Source organism: Perca flavescens, chromosome 16 (assembly GCF_004354835.1).
Source record: "Perca flavescens isolate YP-PL-M2 chromosome 16, PFLA_1.0, whole genome shotgun sequence".
Classification (NCBI taxonomy): domain Eukaryota; kingdom Metazoa; phylum Chordata; class Actinopteri; order Perciformes; family Percidae; genus Perca; species Perca flavescens.
This window is the reverse complement of record NC_041346.1, coordinates 13,310,332-13,332,645: the sequence shown is the minus strand read 5'-3', so window position 1 is coordinate 13,332,645 and position 22,314 is coordinate 13,310,332. Positions and strand designations below refer to the sequence as shown.

Sequence of the window (22,314 nt, the reverse complement as noted above, 5' to 3'; positions counted from 1 at the left end):
AAAACGTTCTCAGAAGTGAATTTAGTGATGAATAAGATGGCGAAAATGGATAAAATTGTCCCGTTGTTGGCCTGTCTATGTACCTGCTATGGGTTGCTATGACGTCATCACCCAGTTACTGTAAAAAACATGCTACCTTTGAAGAAACCCCAATAAATGTTATTTTAACGCATTTTAAGACAGAAATGTTCACATACATACATATTGAGCACTTTATTTACATATTAATTGGTTGTGGTGGTTAACCTGCACTTTACACTTTAAGTCTTGTAAAGTGAATGGTGTAGGAGAGAGCTGGCAGTTAGCCAGTTAGCTCAAAGAGTCGACAGACAACTAAACGGAGTTTCTACACTGATAGGCTACTTTATTCTACAACATGGACCATACAATACCAGGTGTCCACGGCGCTATATTTACTTATCATACATGAGCAGCAAAACCCGTTAGTGAGGTCTCTCTTGATGTGTCTCGGTCCGAGGGGACAAAGCTGCAGCGGCACGTCTTCACTACCATACTAACAGAGGGAGGCATCGCCTTGTGGCCCTAGTAAGCATTGCAGTTATTACTCTGTTACAGTCTGCTTAGCTACGTTATAATATCTGATAAAATATCCCAGCAGCGACAGTTGTCATTCTAGCCCTGAAAGCCGACTAAAATCATGTTTTTGTCTTCTTGCGTAAACTTACGAACCTGTCCACAAGGTAACGGGTTACATCTGAAATCAAGGAATCACTGTTTTAAAATAAATCATCACGAAAAAGTTAGTTCTGTGTCCAGTTTTGGGTTTCTTCTCCTCTAGCTCTATCTGCATAGTAAACTACAGAATTGTAGTTCATTAGCCAACATTGTAAGCAAGCTTAATGGAGGAAGACATCCTTATATAATGAATCCCAGAAAAGTGGTAACATAGGTTACTGAACAATGGTCCTCTATATACAATCAATGCACTTTATAAAGTGCCTCTGCACATTTCTTTTCATTTGTTTCTCTCCCTTTCTGTCTCCGTATGTGTTGTGACACCTCCCCTCTGTGTTCATGTTTGGTACTAAGCACTACAGCAGCCAAGAGGGGGTGGAGGGGGAGGAATCAGAGGGTGGAGCTTCACCTCCCTGCTCACAGGCACAGGTACATTTTTTTTAAAGGCTGTAAGCTACAACCAGCAAAGCAAGTACAGGCTGTCTGGAACTTGTCAGTAGTAGAAATGAGGGCCGGTGCTGTGCAGTAAAGACAATGGACAGCACAATCAAGCAGCCAGATGTTGCTCTTCATTAAAGTTAAATTATAAAGGCCTAATTAACAATGGGAAGATTTGTGGCTGACCTGTTTCTGCTCTTGCTCATTTCTGCAGGACACGTTTATGGAGGTAAGGCACTGCAGAAGAGACATTACTTTTCTTCTTAAATGTGATGCAAAAGTTACAACTGAGAATGATTATGCTACAGCATTGTAGTTGAACAATTTGTTGCATTGTTATGATATAACTGGTAGCGCTGTAAAAAATGATGTGACTGGTAATGCTGTAAAAAAAAAAGCACGTACACCTATAGTTTTCCCCCACCTGTCCATTGCACACTATAGGGTACTGTACTTAACTTTTGCTCATACTGAACATCTTTGCTCATCCTGGACTAAACCATACAGCCTTCTTTTCTTATTGTATATATTGTTTATGTAATTGTTTCTTTTACATTTATTGTTTATTTCCTTTTAATATGTTTATGTATGCACCTTTTACCAAGGCAAATTCCAAGTGTTACTTACTTGGCAATACATCCTTTTCTGATTCTGATTTAATCAATCAACACAGGAGATAATGGTATTGTTGTAGATGATTAAGTTCAAATGTGTCTAAGACAGTTGGTAGCTTAATGTTTAATCCAGTCTAATATTGTCTGTAGACATATGGCAATATGCTGCTGGATACGGGATTATATGGATGCCTTCAGTTGCACAGGGTCATGGGTACTTGATCTGATGTCACAGTGCTCACTAAATGCACTCCTAGACAGTTCAAAGTTTGGTTTATAAGATAATTTTCCTATGGCACATTGCAAAATCAGTATTCATTTGTTTTTTCTAAATTTGTTTCCACACACCAATCTGTAAGTGGACATTGTTTCACTTAATCAAATCTAAGTAACTGCCACTAATATATGAACATTTCCTAACACAAGTTGCTGTATGCGCAGGAGTAGCATTTCATTGCCTCAGATGATCGTACATGTCTCCTCACACCTGCTCCTGACAGTGCATTACAGACCTGCATTCACATTCACAGAGGAAGATTACTAATAATCCAGTGCTCACTTGTATCATAGAGGCAGATTAGAGAGAGATAGACAGGCACGGGGTATACTAACAGCAGGCTTATAAGCCTAATGCAAGGTGACATGCTGGGCCAGCCTGCTGACTGAGAACTTCTCAGTGGGACCAGTGTTATAACACATACTGTAATTATAGTCCTGATAATAAAATATTTTTTTAGCAGGCAGTGCATTTACCAACCAGCGTTGCGAAGGGATAAGACATATTTATGCCACTATATATATATATATATATATATATATATATATATTATAATACGAAGGATAAAATATGAAAACATTTGGAACACAGAAGACCAGATGTAAAATATAATTATTTTATATTTGTTTTTAAAAGTACATTTATACTTATTTGTACAAAAAGGAGTCTGTTTTTCATAATGGATGTTAACGTAAAATGATTTATCCTAACATTAGTCAAAAAGTTTACCTCAAATTGTTTTACTTAAAGTCAGTCACAAAAACTGTAACTTTATGAATGAATCAGCAATGTGGGCCAACCTGGCAGATGCTTTAACGACCTGTCAGAAAATATTAAGAGAATGAACACTATGTTAAATGCTAACTGGTTATAATTTCCCTACAGGTAAAAATCTAGCTTGTGTTGCTGCTAGACTTATTCTGTGTGATGTGGTGAATGATTGGCTGTCATGTAAATACACTGTAGAATTGTTGAGCTGTACACCTTGTGTATTTTTTTTACTGTCTATGCCATGTTGGTCTATGGCTGTACACAGCAGCTTTTGTGAGTAATTCATTCATAAAAAGTTTCGGCTTCGGGTTTTCACCCCCTCAGGCAGATTTAGCCCCTTTCATTGTGATAAGTGAAGAAAGAGTCTGTTGTATGAAACGCTTTCTTTGTTTCTTTTTTTTTTTTTTTCGGTTCTGCTTATTTATTAGAATCACTGAACTACTTCTTTAATTTCTATCTTGTGTTTAGTCTCACTGCCACTCTACACTGCTGTAATGTTTAAAGAGCTGGGAAATTTTTAGAGTGCCACCTCCCCCCTCCCCACACACACACACACACACACACACACACACTCTCTCTCTCTCCCTCTCCCTCCCTCTCTCTGTTGACCCCTATTGTGTTTCTTTTTCCACAAACTGACATGTCATGTTAACAGAGTGCTCCTATACAGCTGCTTTGTAGATCAAATCGATTAAAATCAAGACTGTTTTACCGTTTTTTTTTACCGGTTGGTACACTGGCCTCGCTACTAAAAACAAGTACATTGCAATTACATATAAAGACAATTATAAACACCTAGAATAAAAAGTGTTGATCAGTTGAACCTAATTTGTACAAGTCTTTAGATGAAAGCCTACCACCGCGTGACTCTAGGCCTGACAATGAACAGAATATATCGACCACTATTAGATAGTTTGCCATACAAATTTATATAGACATGAGACGTGGTTCCCAGATAATGTATGCTAATGATTGTGGAGGAGACCCCTTTTTTTACCTCTAGCAACACTATGAGGTTGACATTTGTGTTTGTTTGGAACAGACATTTATGTTTTACTCAGGATAAGGTTGATTGACTTTGATGATCCCTTAGTATTTAATCTAGTGTCATAACCAGGTCAAAATACTTATGGTTTATGACCAAATACCTGCAGGACTAATGACATCAGGGTCGTCCCTATGTTCCCAGGGTCCTGTGTTCCCAAGGGCCTAGTCTAGCCTTGTGTTGAGTTTTTTTAGACATTGGTAAGGGCTACAGGTCAAATAGCAAAGAAATGATGGGAGCTGGGCATTTCAAATGCAGTTTGAATGGTAAAAATCAGTTCAGCCAGAAATCAATGTCTCCAGTCAAGAAAACTGTCTTGCCTGCAAAGATGAAGGAGTACGTAGTAGGCTGTAAGCTGTAGGTGGGTAATTTCACATATTGACCCAGGGACCTACATTGAACATTAATTTGACCTGGGAAAAACATTGCTAAGAACTTGAAACCCATTTGAAAGAGGATATTGTGTTTAGTGCTAATTAGCAAATGTTAGCATGCTAACACGCTAAACTAAGCTGGTGACCATGATAAACAGTATACCTGATAAACTTCAACATGTTAGCATTGTTATTGTGAGCATGTTAGCATGCTGATGTTTGCATAGCTGTAAACTGAATCTTGTTTTAAAGTTCCAAGTTCAAACTGGCCACATAGCTGCATAGTTGATATCTGGCATGAGGATGTAATAACAATAGAATGTCAATATCATGGTCATAAATTAATGAATTTAAATAGTAGTCCTTCACACATTTTTATTTATATTTGGATCCTGGGTTTCCAATTCGAGGCCTAATGGTCACATGTGATGGGAAAAAAAAACACACACTTTACACCAACTAATGGCATTGTGCTTTCAGAGCAGCTCTGTCATTTAGTAATGTTTGTACAACTAAATGTCCAATCTGCGTCATTTAGGTCAACAGTGAAGTCTAATTAGCATCAGAACATTTCAGGATGACCCACTCCAGAATGCATTAGTTGTCATTGATTAAATTCAGATAGCAGGTGTAAAGTTCAGAGTAGACACCACATTGAGATAAGCCAGTCAATACAGATTAATGGGATAGCCTTTGCTGGGAGAATGCCTTTCATCACCACATGTTTATTTCATTTGTTAGGTGTTTAAGTATACAGCTATAACTAAGAATGTTATTAAAGGAATAAAAGCATGGGAAAAAAATCCAGCGTAGTTCTGCATTACCTGTCTTCTTGTCCATTGTTGTAGTGTCGTTCTACGGCGATGGCTACATCCACCTACGGACAGTGGAGGCGTCCATTCAGACGTTGCTCCATGTACGATTTCGAACCTCCAGTCAGGCGGGGATGCTCTTTCTGGCAGCTGGACGCAGAGACTTCTTGCTGCTGGAGCTGATCTCTGGGCGCCTGCAGGTACGCTGAAGCACAAGCAACAAGCAAAGCTGGTTTATTGTTAATTTTAAAGAACACTTTTTTTCTTTTTGGCCAGGGAAAGAGCATTTGGATTTAAGTAATATGAATACAAATGAGTCAAAGTAAATGCCTCACACTTTCAAAAGAAGAGAAAATATTTCTCCCTTGAGCGAGTTTGGCTCATATAATGCCATTTACTATCCTGAGGAGAGGAGAGAAGTCTGAACCCACTCAGCTTGGTGTCGGATTGCTCGCAGAGAGAAAACAAATAACCCCCTGGCACTTTCAGAACAAGTTCCTTCATGACCAAGGTTTAGAGAGAAGACCGCAATAGTTTAATGAAAACTCCAAGTACATTGCAAGGGGAGCTGCTCCTGAAAGAGTTTGGTTGCATTTGTGTAGAATAATTCTTTGATCTTCCATTAACAACTCCCCTGATTCTGTTTTATTTGTGCACATTCAAGATTTCATCCCCATGTTATGCCTGCTTTTTTGCTTTTCTTGCAACACTTTGTCTTACTGATTAATGTTTGTATCCTGTTCTTAAGTCTTGCATTGCATGTGTCTTGGTTATCACCTTCTATTCCTTCTTTCCTTGCCTCCCCCCTTCATCCCTCAGGTACGTCTGGACCTGGGCTCAGGTGAGCGTTCACTACACTCAGAAAAGGGCATCCATCTTAGCAACCTGGCATGGCATTCCATAGAGCTGACCCACAACCAGCATAATGTCAACATGACCCTAGACCGAAACTTTCATACCAGCCTCCGTATGCCAGGACCAGATCTGGAGCTCAGTGTCGAGGATGGGCTTTTTGTTGGCGGGGCAGCTGGACTGAACCACCCATACCTTTTTAACATCTCCACCGGTTTTAGAGGATGCGTAGATGAAGTTGTGTTCAATGAACATAACCTGTTGTCCAGCCTAAGGCCCTATTCTGGGTACAAGAGCGTGCACGAGGTATCTCTGGGCTGTAGTCCACAGTTTTCTGCAACAGAAGAAGATTCTGTCAGCTTTTTCAGCTCTAAAGCATTTATCACTCTCCCGCCTTGGGAGGGGCCACAGGAGGGGGTGTTTGAATGTGAATTGTACCCCTCTGCAAGAGAAGAAGATGGCGTGGTCCTGTTTAGCTCTGGTAGCCAGAGAGGGTTTGTTGCCATAGAGATCAAAGATGGTAACCTGGTGGCAACGGTAGGAAATGGAGAGGGCAGTAAGACTGAGCTGCGTTCTCTAACACATGTTCACAGCAACCATACCTGGTACCCCATCCAGCTGCACCTGCTTCCCAACAGCGTCCAGTTGAAGGTGGGTGAGGAGTTGATCAAGGCCACCCTGAGCCTGGAGCTCCAGGCTATCCAGCTCAAAGGGCCTCTCTTCCTGGGAGGACTGGACGAAGAAGCCCTGGGAGAGGCACGGCGAGCTGGGCTGATGTCCGCTGTGTCTGGGGGGCAAATGGCCGGGCAAGGAGGCTCCTTTAAAGGCTGCCTCCGAGAAATTAGGGTGAATACTCAAAGAACAGGCCTTCCTCATGCTGCCATAACCAAGGACATCACTGTGGGTTGTAATACAGGGCAAGCTATAAATGCACTGGCCACCACTAGCCCAACAAATCGTCCTGAGTTTGATGTTACAACCACACGACCAATTACCAACAATAAGAAGAACCCTAACTTTCTGATGCTGAGAAAGCTAGAAGTTGTGGAGGGAGGCTGGGCATCACTGGAGCCCAAACACATCAGGGTAAGACTGGTTGTCTCCTGCTGATCTGTTTTTCTAGTTTTCACTTTTAGTTATTTGACAGGTTATATGCATAAATGTCAGTAAAGAATAACGTGGACTTATGTAATTTTCACCAATATATAAGTCAGTTTCTATTTGCACTCCCTTCCAGGTGAATCTGGATTTTCGAAAATTGGGCATTCATCCATCCCAGTTGATGTTCCGCATTGAGGGGCAGCCTGTCCACGGCCAGCTCCGGCTGGACCTCAGTCCTGACCCCGATGGAATGCTGGGCGAGGGGCAGGAAAGGACTATCACGATAGGAGCAGAAGAGGTCGACCGGACTTTCAGTATGCTGGACCTGTGGCAGGGTCGGGTGATGTACGTTCACTGTGGGTCAGAGGACCAATATGACTTCTTCATGTTTTCGGTCTTCTCCAGCAGTAAGAAGAAGCTTCCTGTATTTCTGAAGAGCAACCGTCTGCATCGATTTGATATCATCATCAGTCCTGCTAATGATGCGCCTGTGCTCAGCCTGCCGGAGGGAAACCTTTTCACTCTGCTGGAGAAGTCAAAACGACAGGTAGGTAAAGCAGAGCGCTTGGATGCTATGTGAAAAGCGTGTTGAGTTTAAAATGAAAATTAATACAACCACAATGTCCTCAGCTGACTTCAGACGTGGTGAGGGTGTCAGACCCTGACAGCAGTCCTGCAGAGCTGATGTTCAGCTCCCTGGGAAACCTCAACACTGAGGCTGGACATCTTGAGCACCATGATTACCCTGGCAGGTTGGTGCTATGGCTTGTGGGGCTTTACAGTGCCTTGCAAATCTTCTTACAAGCAATCATCATAGAGGTCTATTGGTTGTTAAATATTAATTAAAATAATACAATCTTTGTTCAGATAAAACAAAATATGTTATGCAAGAATACATTGTGAAAATCATGCTAGTGGAACAAAAGCTAATTGTAGATTGCATCTCTCTGTAACTGCTTGTTGAATCTGCTGGTACATAACTAACTAAACTAACCAATTCTTTGTGTTAGCAAATAATATCATCAGCATCTATAAATACTGGGCCAACAATGGAATAGAGATAATGCTAGTCATATTCCACATTCAGTCTAAAACACTTTTGTTACCTTGTTGCACCTGGCTATGTAGCCACAATTCATGCTAGCAGCAATTAGATGGGTTAATGTTTCAAATCAGAGTTAGGATTAGGGCTAGCCCAAACCCTAACAAGCAGAAATTTACGGGATTGCATCTATCTTCCAGGGCCATTAACTTGTTCTCTCTCAATGATCTGGAGGGGGGTAAGATCAGCTTTGTCCACACTGGGGTCCCCAACTCTCGGCTGGCACTCAGAGTCAGCGACGGCCTGAAGGTAAGCAGTGTATTAGTGTGCCCAAGATGAAATAAACCCATTAACTGTGACATAAAGGATGTGAGATATAGAGTTGGAGCATTTTTGGCCATGCTAACGTCACACACACAAGGATACACTTTGGTGATCCTCTGACTTTTTTATCTAGCGCCACCAGCAGGTCAAAGTTTTCACTAAACCAATGAAATATCTCAACATCTACTGGATGGATTGCCACAACTTTTTGTACCGACATTCATGTTTATGAGATGATGAATCCAAATGACTTCAGTGATCCCTTAGCTTTTCCTCTAGCACCACCATGAGGTTGACATTTGTGGGTTAAGTGAAATATCTTGACAACTATTGAATGGATTGCCATTAAATTTGGTACATTCGCATTCCCCTCAGGATGAATTGTAATCACTTAAGTGTTCCATTAACTGTCCATATATTGCCATCATCAGGTCAATATTTTTTGTTCAATACTTGCCTGCAACACTCCCATCAGCTCAACTGCTGTGCCTCAGTACAGCCTCACAGAGCCACTGGCATGGCTGTAGCCTCTTGGTCTTGTTGACTTGTTGATGATTGTTTTATTGCACACACAAACACATTTTACATGTTGCCATTAAATTAGATGTTACAACAGTGGACTACTGATAAACCATCTGCTCCTGTTCTAATATCTTCATTCTCCTCTCCTCATCTTCTGTTGCATCCTCTCTTGTTTATTCTCCCTTCATCTCATCTGTCATCCTCACCTCTGGTGTTTACTGGTGTTTTGTCTCCATTCCACAGTTGAGCAACACAGTAGTTTTGAGGATTATGGCGGTGCCACTCGAACACAAACTGGTGAATTGCACTGGACTGGAGGTGAACCAAGGCGGGGCTTCCCTCATCACAACCATTCATCTTGCAGTACAAGTTAATGTGGATGATCAGGCAGTGAAAATCCACTATGACGTTACAGAGTTGCCACAATATGGTGAGCTCCAGCGGTTGCACTCAAGTGGCGACTGGAAACGGACAACATCCTTCTCTCAGAAGCTTCTCGAAAAAGAACGGATCCGATACCTCAGCACTTACCACGGCCTTCAGACTCGGAACAACATCACTGATTACTTCAAATGTAAGATCAGCATCGGTTCCATGGCTACAGAAGAAGTCCTTTTCCCAATCAGGGTACACTGGATCCAGTTTAAGGTCACACGCAGCAAGATGGAAGTCAATGGTGTTCAGACTGCTGCTGTAACTCCTGAGGACCTCCATGTGATTTCTAAAGGTGTTAAACTTAATGAGAGTGACCTCTATTTTAGGCTCCTATCAGTGCCAAATAAAGGGCAGCTATTCCTGGACAACAAAGTTTTAGTAAGGAACTCAACCTTCAGCCAAAAGAATATCACAGATGGCTTGATGAAGTATGAGCTCCTCAACATGCTGTACGATGACACAAGAGACACATTCAGCTTTCAGGTGTTTTCAACGCATGCCAACTCAACAACTTACGACTTTAGAATAAACATCCATGCCGAGTCAACCGCCATCACCGTTGTAAACAAAGGCCTTTCAACCCTGGAAGGAGGAAGTAAAGTCATCAACAAAGAAATCCTGTTCACCCACACAGCAAGTAACCAGGAGGTCCACTACAGCATTACGGCGAGCCCTAGGCACGGGCAGATAAGGAGGATCAACCTTTCCAACTCAACTTCCATTAACGACAACATTGTGACATTCACCAATCAGGATATCATTGAGGAGAGGATCATGTACGTTCACGATGACAGCGAGACCAAGCAGGATTCCTTCACGTTTCACATTATGGTTTACAAACCGCACAAACGCACCAGCAAGAAGGAGGATAGAAACATAGTAGAGCACACCTTTAATATCTCTGTGCAGCTCGTCAACGATCAGAGACCCGTCAGGGTTGTGGATAAAGTTTTCCATGTCGCTCGCAATGGGCAGAGGTTGGTGACGTTGACTGACATTCGTTACCGGGACGATGACTCAGACTTTCAGGACAATTGGTTGGTGTACACGCGGAGGGGGATTCCCATGGGAGAGCTGGTGCTGACCAGCGATACCAGTCACAAGCTGTACGAGTTCACACAACGGGACCTCCAGCAGGTCAGCACAGTTTATCTTTGAAAATGATTGATCATCCAGCTGTTAGAAGACTATTTAGAATCACAAAGTCAAAGGTTAGTCCTCGGATGTTTCTGTCATAGCTACAGCGACCCTCAGGTGATCTACAGTTTCTGACTGATCACAAAAAAGGTTGAAAGTCCTGCAGCTTTCCAGTAACACTGATGAGCAAACTAGTTCACAGGAAATGTTGCCCTTTTACAATAATACAAATGGGGATAAGGGCACACATGTGTTGGTATTCATGTGTTGCACCTGGTTGTACACACAAAAGGTGATGAAGCAGTTGCGTGAAGAAGGAAACAATCCGTCATAGTTTCTCACCTTTGCACACCTGGCCAATTGCTGCATGAAGTGGGCGTGCCTGTGGAATTGTTGGACGCAGCCCCCCAGTTACAATGTTAGAAAGGTTAAGAGGGAGGGGGTTTCAGACTCTGCTTGAATATCCGACAATCACTTTAAAACAGCAAGTCCAGCAGCTTTTTACCTTCAGATACTCTGTTGTACATAAAGAGTAATACTGGTGTTTCTTCAGTTTGGAAATGTTATTTTTAATTAAAAAGCCTGCTGATGCTTTTTCCTCTTCTGTCTTGTATTCTCTCATTTTCTCTCCTCTCAGAAAAAAGTGTTGTTTGTCCACAGAGGAGTGAGTTTTGGCCGTTTTGTGCTTTTCGTATCAGATGGGAAACATTACGTTTCAACGCTGCTGGAGGTGATTATAACGGCTTCACACATGATGTATTTAGGGGTTTATTTATTTATATTTTACATTGATTTTTAGTCAATTTCACAGTTGATTAGCCATTGAAATAATGAGAGTAGGTCAAAAAGTATGTGTAGTAGGAGCAATCATCATTAAGGATGTTTTGTATTTATATTTTGGTGTAATTTATTAGTGGTTGTGTGTGATGGTTTCCTTTAAATGGTAATTAAAGATCCTTCTACAAATTATTTCCTGGTATCAAGGCATTTTACTTTTAATGTGAAAAGGGGATGTTAGCAATGTGTTCGCTGACTGCTGCTGTAGATAACAAATTTTTCTCTCTCTGTTGTGTAACTGGCTGATACAGGTGATGGCGCAGGATCCTTACCTTCAGGTCGAGAACAACACAGGCCTCATGGTCCAGCGAGGTGGGCTCACAACCATCACCTCTACTAACCTCAGCATCTTCAGCAACCTTGACATCCGAGACCCACAGGAAGTGACATTTGAGGTCTTCCTTCCACCTAAACACGGCATGCTGTGCTTTAATAATGGCAGTTGTGAGACTGTAACAGGCGCAAATCCAATTTCAATATTCACCCAGCAAGATTTGGTGGCAGGGCGCCTGGCGTATCGCCATGACGGCAGCCATGAGTTGTCAGATGGGTTCAATGTGACAACAAGAGCAAAGGAGAAGAGCACAGATGGAGGAATGGACAGAGAGAGAAGGGAGGTACATTTGGACATCGGAGTGATGGTAAAAATCTACCTGGAAAGTCACCAGAGGCTGCCAACGGTCATAAGTAACCGTCCAGTGGTAGTGGCGGAGGGACAGAACGTCTCCATAAGCAAGGAGCACTTAGAGGTAAGCAAATAACCGTACATATATGACTCATCGGCTACTTGGTTACCAGGTGGTCACTTTATGGCCTGTATTTTTTTTCTGATATTGCAAGATAAGTTACTTGCATCTAGGGATTTGCAGTTTATCAAGGTTTATTGTTTATTGTCTGTAACTGTGATCATATTGTGGGAATTTTATGTCTGTTAACCCATGCTTTGTTAGTCATACTGTAGATTATCCAAGTTAACCCTTCAAAGCAATTATTTCTCCCCAAATGATGATTGACAATAACTTCGACAAACTGTCACGAATTTTCCATATTTAAACAAATTAGTTCTGTTTGTTTGAACAGGTGGTTCATGAGGACAGCCAGCCTTCAGAGATAGCTTTTACTGTCCAAAGTCCCCCTGCCCTGGGCTTCCTTCAGAGGATTCCCCCCAACGACAAGCACAAGAACAACAAAGGAGAACAGCAGCGCCTCTATCAAGTACAGCCCACTGTAGGTTCAAACGTGCCCCGCTATGTTCACCAGCTATTTGCAAACTTGTTATTTCACATGAAAGATTTCTGCATTTATGTTTTAGTCCTTGCTTTTCTCTCTTTGGTTAAAGTGGGTAGTGCTCAGTTGGTAAATGTGATCTCACATATTTCTGTGCACCAATCAGAGTAGCAACATTTGAATCAAAATGTGGTTGTTTGCTGATAATGCCAGCATTGTAAACCAAACCCACACTATCCTACATTTAACTGAGACTGTTAAACTAATTAAAAAAGACATTTTCTTTACCAAACATAATTTTTAGGCCACAAACCAAAAAGCCCTGTAGTAGTGCAAAGCAGTCAATGCAGAGTTGGGTTATAATTATAGAGTTTATATAAGTGACCTGTGACCCACTTTACCAAGAAAAGGAGTCTCATTTTACAGCCTTTTTACTCATTCATATATTCTGTGACTCTCCACTTTGATATATCAAAGTAAAAGCAAAACTGATCCACAAAAGTTGCACACTGCAGCTTTAAATGTAAAAAGATTTCCACAGAAACAGCACTTGATGTTTTGTGTGCTCCGTTCCTCCACGCAGGGCATCACAGAGCAGCCAACTAATTCCTTCACCCAGGAGGACCTGAACCAGGGAATGATCATCTACTATCAGCAGGCTGCAGGACACACCAACGACTCTGTTCTATTGGAGGCCACCAACGGGCTCACAATGGTCGGACCTATCAGGCTGGAGATTGACATCATCCCAATGCTGCTCCCTCTACAGGTACAGAATGAATGTCTCGATGTTAGAGTACCTCGGAAAAGAGGAAAAAGAAAAGAATTGCATGAAATGGAGAGAAACTCATTTTCCCAACCAAAGGATTGCACAAAGGAAAAATCAATTGATCAGTTAGCCAACTTCTTCAACCCGTCAATCAGTAGCCTACTGTGATCTGGTCTGTAGGTGTCTGACTTGACCCTTGATGAGGGGTCGTCCCTGCCGCTGACTTCCGACATCATCAAGGTGGCCAATCGTCACTTCTCAGGGATGAACTTCCTGTACCAGGTCATCGTTCCACCGCGACATGGACACTTGGAGCACAGCCGGATCCCGGGAATGCCCATCACTGCTTTCACTCACACTGAGGTTTGACTGAGCACACACACAATCTTTGAAATTTTGGTTTGGACCTTTGTTTTGTTTTTAAAAAAAAAGGGGTAATTAGGAAGATTCAATGTGTGATCCAATACATGTTTGTTCATTAGCAATGCACAAGAATGATATTTTGCAATAATTTCAGTGTTAATGTGCTTTGGGAAATGGTTGCAGCTCTGTCAAAAGACAGACTTCCATCTATTTTGTTCCTGCATTTTCAACATCAGACTTATTGATCTTGATCTATATCATTTAATGGAAATATATTTTTCCATTAAATGAAATGGGGAACACTCATCTCCGTGTGATAATATATTATATTTCTGTTGTTTTGCTAGTTTTTTATTTGAGCAGGGCCGTGTTAGAATCAGTCTCTTCATGTTCTCGCGCCGCTCTCTCCAGGTGGAACGTGAGTACATCTCCTATATCCATGACGGCAGCGACACACTGAGAGACAACTTTACCATTGTGGCTAATCAGACGGAAATCAGGAAGCACAGTCTGCCCTGCACCGCTCACATCAGTGTCATACCTGTCAATGATGAGACTCCTGTTGTTACAACCAATAGGGGTCTGAAGGTGGGGAGTGACGATATGTACACATAGGAGCTGTTGATAAGAAGTAGACTTCATGATTGTTTTCAGCCCAAACAAGTTTTTTCTGAGTAAAGAGAGGCTGGATAGGATTACTTCCATGTTTTTGGTCGAAATATACATGATTAGGGAGTTCTCAAATGGCAAACCTTTAATTGGGAAAAATGTCGAACTAGACCAATAAATAATGAATTAGCAGATATTTAAGGTATCCTTATCAAGTGTATTTGTTTGTGTTTATGTAAAAAATAATCATATTGGAGAATATATTTTGATCAAATCTGTTCAACTCTCATTAGCTTAGCTCACTTTAGCATAAAGTAAAACTACAACTTGTTGATTATAGCCTACATTTCTGCTTGTGTACAGATTAAACCAACAAAATAAAATGTGTCAATTTGTAAAAAATTAGAGGAGCTAGTAGGCAGATTTCTTTACCTTTCGACCATGCCAGGCTAGCTGTTTCCCCGTTTCCAGTCTTTACGCTACGATAAACTCAGCTAAGCTAAGCTAATGGCCTAATAGCTCATTAGTGTACGTTTTATCTTCTCATGTAACTGGCACCAAAGGGAAAAAGTTAATTTTCCAAAACGTTAAAAGTGAAAACTACTCTTTTAATAGGCTAGCTAAAGATAATAGCCTTCCTGTCTCGTTTCCTCAGGTGTGGGTGGGTTCAGTGACAGAAATCACCAGAGATGATCTCAGAGCAGAGGACTTGGACACTCCTGAGTCTGAGGGGCTGGAGTTCATCGTCACACCACCCAGCAACGGCCACCTGGCCCTGAAGAGCGCCCCCTCCAGACACATCCTGAACTTCACCCAGAATCACATAGAAACCAGACAACTGATGTTCGTGCACAGCGGTGAGCATATTTTGCTATTTGTAATATCTTTCTCTAAACTTTTAGACCAATTGATTAGTCTGGAATAAATGAAAAAAACAACCCCTCTGTTGGCTGTCTTGTGTAGGTGCTTCATCGGGTGGCTTTCACTTCCAGGTGAACGACGGCGTGAACTTTACCCCTCGCCAGATCTTCAGCACAACTGCCTACTCTCTGGTCCTCACCCTGCAGAGAAATCATCCCATGGAGGTCTACCCAGGTATGGTTTTACAATCAAAAACCTGGTGCAACACTCTGCACTAAATTATAGTGACTGGTGGTAGGAGAGGTTCTTAGGCTGCCATTTTCCTGCTCAAGTACAGTGCATGCGTTTTATTTTTTATTTTTTTTACATCTAAACTGGTGATACCAGCCTGTGAATCTATCACTTGAAAACCTAGGTATTTGGACCACCCTTCAGGGTCATTAGAAGATTTATTAGATAGAAATGTATTATCATCAATGTATTTATTGTTTCCAATTTTCTTGCACATTTTTTGTTTGAAATGTTTTAATAGTTTGTAGCCTCATTCCTCCTGTGATTATTGATCAAATGGAATCTGAAAAGGAAAGCTACAGTACATGTAGTGCAGTTTTATAACAATGGCACTGGGTGGCATCACTGGTCTAAGTATTATGTTGCTGCGTTATGCTAACTTGTAAGCATACTCACTGGTCAAGGTTACACAAGTGAAGCTGATATTCTATAGTTCGATAGTTTTTGATTTCTTTATATATTTACCTTACATGTCATTTAGCTGACGCTTTTATCCAAAGCGACTTAAAATTGCTATATATGTCAGAGGTCGCACACCTCTGGAGCAGCTAGGGGTTAAGTGTCTTGCTCAGGGACACATTGGTTGATGTATCACAGTGGGAATCGAACCCAAATCTCCCACACCAAAGGCATGTGTCATATCCACTGCGCCATCACCACCCTATTTAACAATATACTTGTCATCTGCCCTTTTGTGGCTCTTTTAACTGGAAGCATGGTGATGTCTACTGAAAATCCATTTCCACCAGGATATTTCACTGCCTCCTCTCTGTTGTTGTGAGCTTGTCCTGTCTCTCTCACTGTTTTTTGTTTTTTCACCTTTTAAAGGCTCTGTGACACCAATCTCTGACCTGGAGCTTCAGGCCACTACCAACGATGTCAGCGACATCAGAAGAAACCCCTCGGTGGTGTTTGCAGTGACCACTCCTCCTAAACTTGGCAGCCTGGTCCGACGTATGCCCGACAACTCTACACGAAACATTTCCACATTCACACAAAGCATGGTAGGGAGCTGTGCCTGTATGTGTATTGTTGTTGTATGTACAGTATGTATTTTTAGTTTTGCTCCAAACAGAAAGCATTTTGTTTAGTTCTCAAATGAAACAATGCCCTTTCCTCTTTTGTCATTTCTTCGTCTCTCAGGTGAATGATGGCGTTATCTTGTACGATCAGAACAAGCCACAGTCAGTGGGATGGTCGGCAGCAGACTCGTTCTCTTTCACTGTGTCCTCCCCTCCTGCTTTCCTTCCTCCGCACATCTTCACCATCCTAATCTCCTACCAGGCGAACAAACACCACGACAGAGCTCAACACAAGACCAGACTATTGAACAACGCAGGTACTGTGCCACTATTTGCAAAAATCTCCCTTTATTTTTTGACATTTATTGTACCAGAGAGACTATAAGTTCAAAAGGACGAACCAAGGTGTTTGTATATGTCATTCAGGTGCTGTGGTGGCCGAGGGAGGCAGGGTGACGATTGACAAGTCAAAACTCGATGCCTCCAATCTCCTTGGGAAGATTCCAGAGCCCCACCGGAAAGCCCACCAAATCCTATATCGTGTGATTTCCCTGCCGCACCACGGGACACTGTCTATACGAGGACATAACCTCACCAGGTCCTTGGCTTCTGAACACTCAACTCAAAATGAGTCATAACAAATCCAAGGCACAGACACATCATTTGAACACAACAACACAGACACTTCAGGGGAACCTGCATATATCACACGGTCTATTTATGATAAAAAAGAAGGATATTAGTATTTTCACATGTTGAAAATTCCCTGCTGACTTCAACAAAAAACTCCACCAAACTACCAGACAAATATGAAATAAATAATACATACAAATAATAGTACAGATTTTTTTAATATTCATCTTTTCACAGGAACCAACCTGATTTCTCCCAGGTCACCCTAAACAAGTTTGGCATCACATACGTCCACGACGACTCGGAGACGACGAGCGACAGCTTCACTTTCCGGGCCTGGGTGGCTCCTTTGGATCTCTCCTCCTCTTCCTTGTCTGCCTTTTCCTCTGATTCCTCGTCCTTTTCCCATCTCTATTCAGCCTTATCATCCTCCCCTTCGCCATTAGATGTGGTTTCTCCTCGGCGTGCCGAGGACAGGCTGGCGGTGACGGAGACGTTCAGCATCGCGGTGACGCCGGTCAACGACCAGCCGCCACTCATCAGGAGCAGAGCTCGGAGTATGAAGGTGGTGGTCGGAGAGAGAGTCGTACTAGGACCAGACTACCTGCAGGTGGGCCAGTAATAAAAGAGCATGTGAAGCTGTGGTTCGGGCCTGCGCACTTATGGTTCAAAATGTTTTAAATAATCAGTATTGACATTCTGATTTTCACAATTATTTAACGATCGTTGGAAACAAAATTTTACATTTTACTCTACGCAAAGTGCTATTTTAAGCGTATACACGATTAAGTGTATCTTAAATAACAGAAGTCTTTTCTTATTAATGGTGGTGTAAGAAGATCCTCAGTATTCCTCCTTTTGAGATCTGTTAGACCTGCAGGAACAATACTTGAACCTGAATGTTTTACTTTGGGTGAACGTTACTTTTTAGTCTTATAGAATACAATCCTGTCAATCTACATGTCTAGGTCGAGGATCATGACACCCCTCCAGAGGAGCTGCACTACCTTGTGATCAGTAAGCCCAACAACGGCTACCTGACGCTAGGGGAACGACCGGAGCCGGTGACCTCCTTCACCCAGTACGACGTCAACCACGGCCGGCTGCACTTTATACAGCAGGTGAATTTTTTTGGGGTTGACCATTTGAAGCCTTGAAGTGTCTAATTTGTATGTGATTATATAATTGTTTAACAGGGGCGACCATGTTACGGGATTGTTCCAACAAAACAACTTTGAACATACTTATGTTCCACCAAAACAAGTTCCTTCCCGCGGCTATTTTGTAGAGGCGCCATTGCACCGCCCAAGACGATTGGGATTGGTTTAAAGAAATGCCAATAAACCAGAGCACGTTTTTCTCCCATCCTGGAGTACTGGACTAGCCAGACCTTCCTTTGCAGCGCTGTGGAGGAAGGTCTGTCAATGCAAGACTAAGTTAACCCTAACCTACGTTTTTTTTTTTTTTTTATTTAATTATCCTGACTTTCAGATAGCCATTGATTTCCATTATATGTGTTGAAGTCTTTTAGTGTGCTATTAAACTTTTTGTGGTACTTTTCTTTTATCTTTCCTTCCTGTGTTCCCTCTGTCAGGGAGAGCCCTCAACAGGCGTTTTCTACTTTAACGTAACCGACGGTCATCATCGTCCGCTCTACAAGCTGTTTAGTTTGGAGGTGATGAAGCCCTCTGTCTCCATGGTTAACAACACTGGCCTGTCACTGGTTCAAGGCAGGACCGCTGTGATCCTGACAACCAACCAGTTTGCAGCTCAAACCAACAGTCGCACGCAGGCCATCATCACCTACACGGTCACCACACACCCTCGCCACGGGCGCATTGCTATCAACGACCAGGAAGTCACAACCTTCTGCCACGAGGACCTGCAGTTTGGCCGCGTGGTCTATCACATGACTGATTTCAGCGAATCCGAGGACAGCTTCCAAGTCTCAGTGTCAGCCTCGTCCCCCGGTGTGGCCTATGGAAATGTAACAGCGCAGACGGTGAATGTAACTGTGCGCCCTCTGATCTACCTGAGGGAGCCAGTAAGAGTGCCCAGTGGTATCGCGGTCAAACTGGGGAAAGCCATGATCGACGCTTCTGAGCTGGCGAGAATCAGCCGAGCTGACCCGGTCTTTGAGGTTCTGTCTCCACCAAAACATGGAAAACTAGTCAAGGTAAAGCTGTTAATTTTAAGCTTATGATAAAGTTTAACCAAACATGCCATACTTAGTATGGATGTAATCAATAATCAAATAGTAAGAAAAAGTCTATATCCACGATGTTCCACTTCCGGGATTGCTCTGTTGCCGCCGGAAATTCCGCCAGATGTCACTCTTTTTGGCCGAATGTCCATCACCTTCCGCTTTCTTTGTGTTGGAATTTTAAACTACGATGGATTTCTGAGGACTATGGTTAACTGATCCTCTGATCTCTGCAGGGTAAATCCAGACAGCTAAATAGACTATCTGTCCAATCTGAGTTTTCTGTTGCACGACTAAAGCAACTTTTGAACATACACGTTCCACCAAAACAAGTTCCTTCCCGAGGCTATTTTGCAGCAGCACCGTGGCTCTGTCCGTCGCTTTGCTCCGCCCATGACGATTGTGATTGGTTTAAAGAAATGCCAGTAAACCAGAGCAAGTTTTTCTCCCAATCCCGGAATGCTGTGTGGACTAGCCAGACCCTCCTCCGCTGCGCTGTGCAGGAAGGTCTGGCAAAGCGAGACTACTAGTAATCTAATCATCTCATTTCAGTTTACTGTCTCTTCTGCTGTGTCTTGTGTGCGTGTATGCAGATGACCTATGACCCTAACCGAGCGTCACAGGTCCTGACGTCGTTTACGTTCAGAGATGTGGTGCAAGGCCGCGTCGCCATCGAGGAGACTCTCCGTGACGGTGACAGCCAGCTGCATGACAACAAATCAGCACTCATAACAACTCGAGGGCACGCCCCCGCCACACCTCTCAATGACTCTTTCATCTTCCTGCTGAAGGCTGGAAACGTCCAGCCAGCGAAGGGCGAGCTTCACTTCACCATCTTTCCCCACCACCAGATGCATCATGGTCCGAGCAGTTTAAATACGGAGGGTGCAAGCCACGAACACACGACAACCCGTCTTCCGACCCACAATAAGACTACCACCGGAAGAGGAGGTGGGCGAGGGGGTTCCACGACGCTCAGCGAGGTTGGGGTGGGTTTGCCCCCCCACATTTCGTCACATAAGAGCCACAACAGGACTCAGCACAAGTTGAGGCCTCACAGCCGCTGGGGGAACCACACGCGCAGTGGGAGTCACGGAGGAAGATCGGGGAGTGGTGCAGAGGGAGCAGGGAGTCATAGTCATGCCCCACAACCCCACACCCCCTCCGTCTCAGACAGGCACGGCCCAGCGATCCCTCCGGACATACACCCGGTCCACGTTGAGGTGCTCCCTCGCCCCGCATCCGACCCTCTCCATATTATCCTGCCGCTGCTGGCCTGTTTGTTCCTCATCATAATCCTCGTAATTCTGATTCTGGTGTTCCGCCGCCGCAAGGAGAAACAGGCGCGGCTGCTTCTCCTCCAGCAGCTCGCCGCAGTGGGTTTACCCACTGAGGACAGCCCTTACCTGGGCCGGGCGGAGCGCAGCGTGGCTATGCCCTCCGTGGTGGTCACCCCGCTGGGCTCTGTAAGCTGCCCTTCCTCACCCAGGGTACTCAGAAGTCCCAGAAGGAGTCTGGCCCCTGGGATGACCTTCTGGGGGCCATTTGAAGCTGATGGAGCAGGTGGTGATGGGAATATTAGAAGTGATAACAATAACGAAAGAGATAACGTCACTGCAGGTTTCAAGACCTCTCTGAGATCTAGGTCCCTTACTCCGAATCTTAAAGACAACCAGTACTGGGTTTGATGGAAGTAATCCAAAGGAAATCTGTGCCTTAGAGGTGTATTTTTAGTTTAAGTGTATAAATAGCATGCACGTACTCTCCAGGGGCCATCTGTAGTCATCTCAGGCACATCTGACCTGCTGTAAACTAAAAACAGGACAAAAGTATGGACATTTGTTGAAGAAATTGTTCCTTTTTTGTAGGAAATGCATAACGGCCATTATATTTAAGCCATTTCACTGAATTAACTTGAACCAAACACATATTTGTTACAGTAACAATGTACTGAAAACGTTACCCAGCTAACTAGGAGGTGTGAGGTGGTATGACGACCACCTCTGGTTTCCTTGTGCAAAGATATACAACTATTGTAACAAACAGCCTGACGGATTCCTCAAAACACTGGTTTTAACTTCTGTAGCTGTGATGTATTATAATTTTGGAACTGTGGCTGAACAAGGAAGTGAAACATAGACTGACGTATTGTGCATTTACTGTAAAATATTCAGTGTAGCCTAATTTAAAGTTAGCTCAAAAGAGTAATTGTAGTGTAACTGGTAACTGACACCTCTCACCCACAATATTGTAACTGTACAGAGTTGATGTGTTCATTCTCAAAAACCATGTATGTCAGCTATTAGATCACACTGCCATTTTGTAAATGTGACTAAAAGCACTGTAAGCTTCCAAGGCCATGCATGCAAACTATTGTTTTTAACACTCACCCCTCTTTAACTGCTCTGCACACGTTTCATTTCGTGTGTCAATTCATAGTGAGACATAAGTAACTTTCTCAGTTCTTGATTTATGACTTATTTTTGTCAATTGTGACCCCTTATACTATGCCAGCCTCTGTTTGCCATGCACTGTGAAAGATTGAATTTTAATAAAAGATATGTCTTGAACACTTCTGTGTGTTAATCTTAAACACTTGAGTGCAATCATCGGTCAACGGAATACATCTAAAAGTCAGAATCATGTTAATGACCTGCAACAGGCCGTCCATCTGCTGACAACGGGGATTTACATTTTAAGAGCTGAGTACTTGAACACATAAAACACTCACTTCAAACTTGACAATTGTGTGACAATTACATACCCCCCTTTAGGTTTTATATAACTTGTAAAAGTAGGCCTCAGCCCGTTCAATAATCAAAGACAACAAAAAAAGGTTTTCGAGGCATTAGCCTACATGTACTCGAAATACATTATTTGTTATTTTAAGTCAGCACTTCAAACATGATTCCAGATATATATTGACGCATATATGTGCCACAACACAATTTGTGTGTATGTAAATGTTTCAAATCACCCCATGACCAAAACATAATGGATTAGGTGCAGCACTCAGAGAGTGGGAAAGCTTTTTTTTTTTTGTATGAAGTGGAAGAAAA

The 22,314-nt window shown here is 42.8% G+C and overlaps 1 protein-coding gene across 1 annotated transcript; it reads left to right on the top strand.

The window, feature by feature from the left end:
- The first annotated feature begins 4,169 nt into the window (after nucleotides 1-4,169).
- LOC114571317 (chondroitin sulfate proteoglycan 4) lies at nucleotides 4,170-21,791 on the top strand. The gene is made up of 22 exons (XM_028602217.1): nucleotides 4,170-4,191; nucleotides 5,064-5,227; nucleotides 5,847-6,965; nucleotides 7,117-7,527; nucleotides 7,611-7,732; nucleotides 8,223-8,331; nucleotides 9,112-10,440; nucleotides 11,078-11,170; nucleotides 11,529-12,026; nucleotides 12,358-12,504; nucleotides 13,088-13,273; nucleotides 13,454-13,636; nucleotides 14,048-14,224; nucleotides 14,901-15,102; nucleotides 15,209-15,340; nucleotides 16,226-16,401; nucleotides 16,541-16,736; nucleotides 16,846-17,017; nucleotides 17,290-17,662; nucleotides 18,021-18,173; nucleotides 18,647-19,228; nucleotides 19,849-21,791. The coding sequence occupies exons 1-22, from the start codon at nucleotides 4,170-4,172 to the stop codon at nucleotides 20,941-20,943; spliced, it is 7,641 nt and encodes a 2,546-aa protein (XP_028458018.1). The 3' UTR covers nucleotides 20,944-21,791.
- Nucleotides 21,792-22,314: the final 523 nt, after the last annotated feature.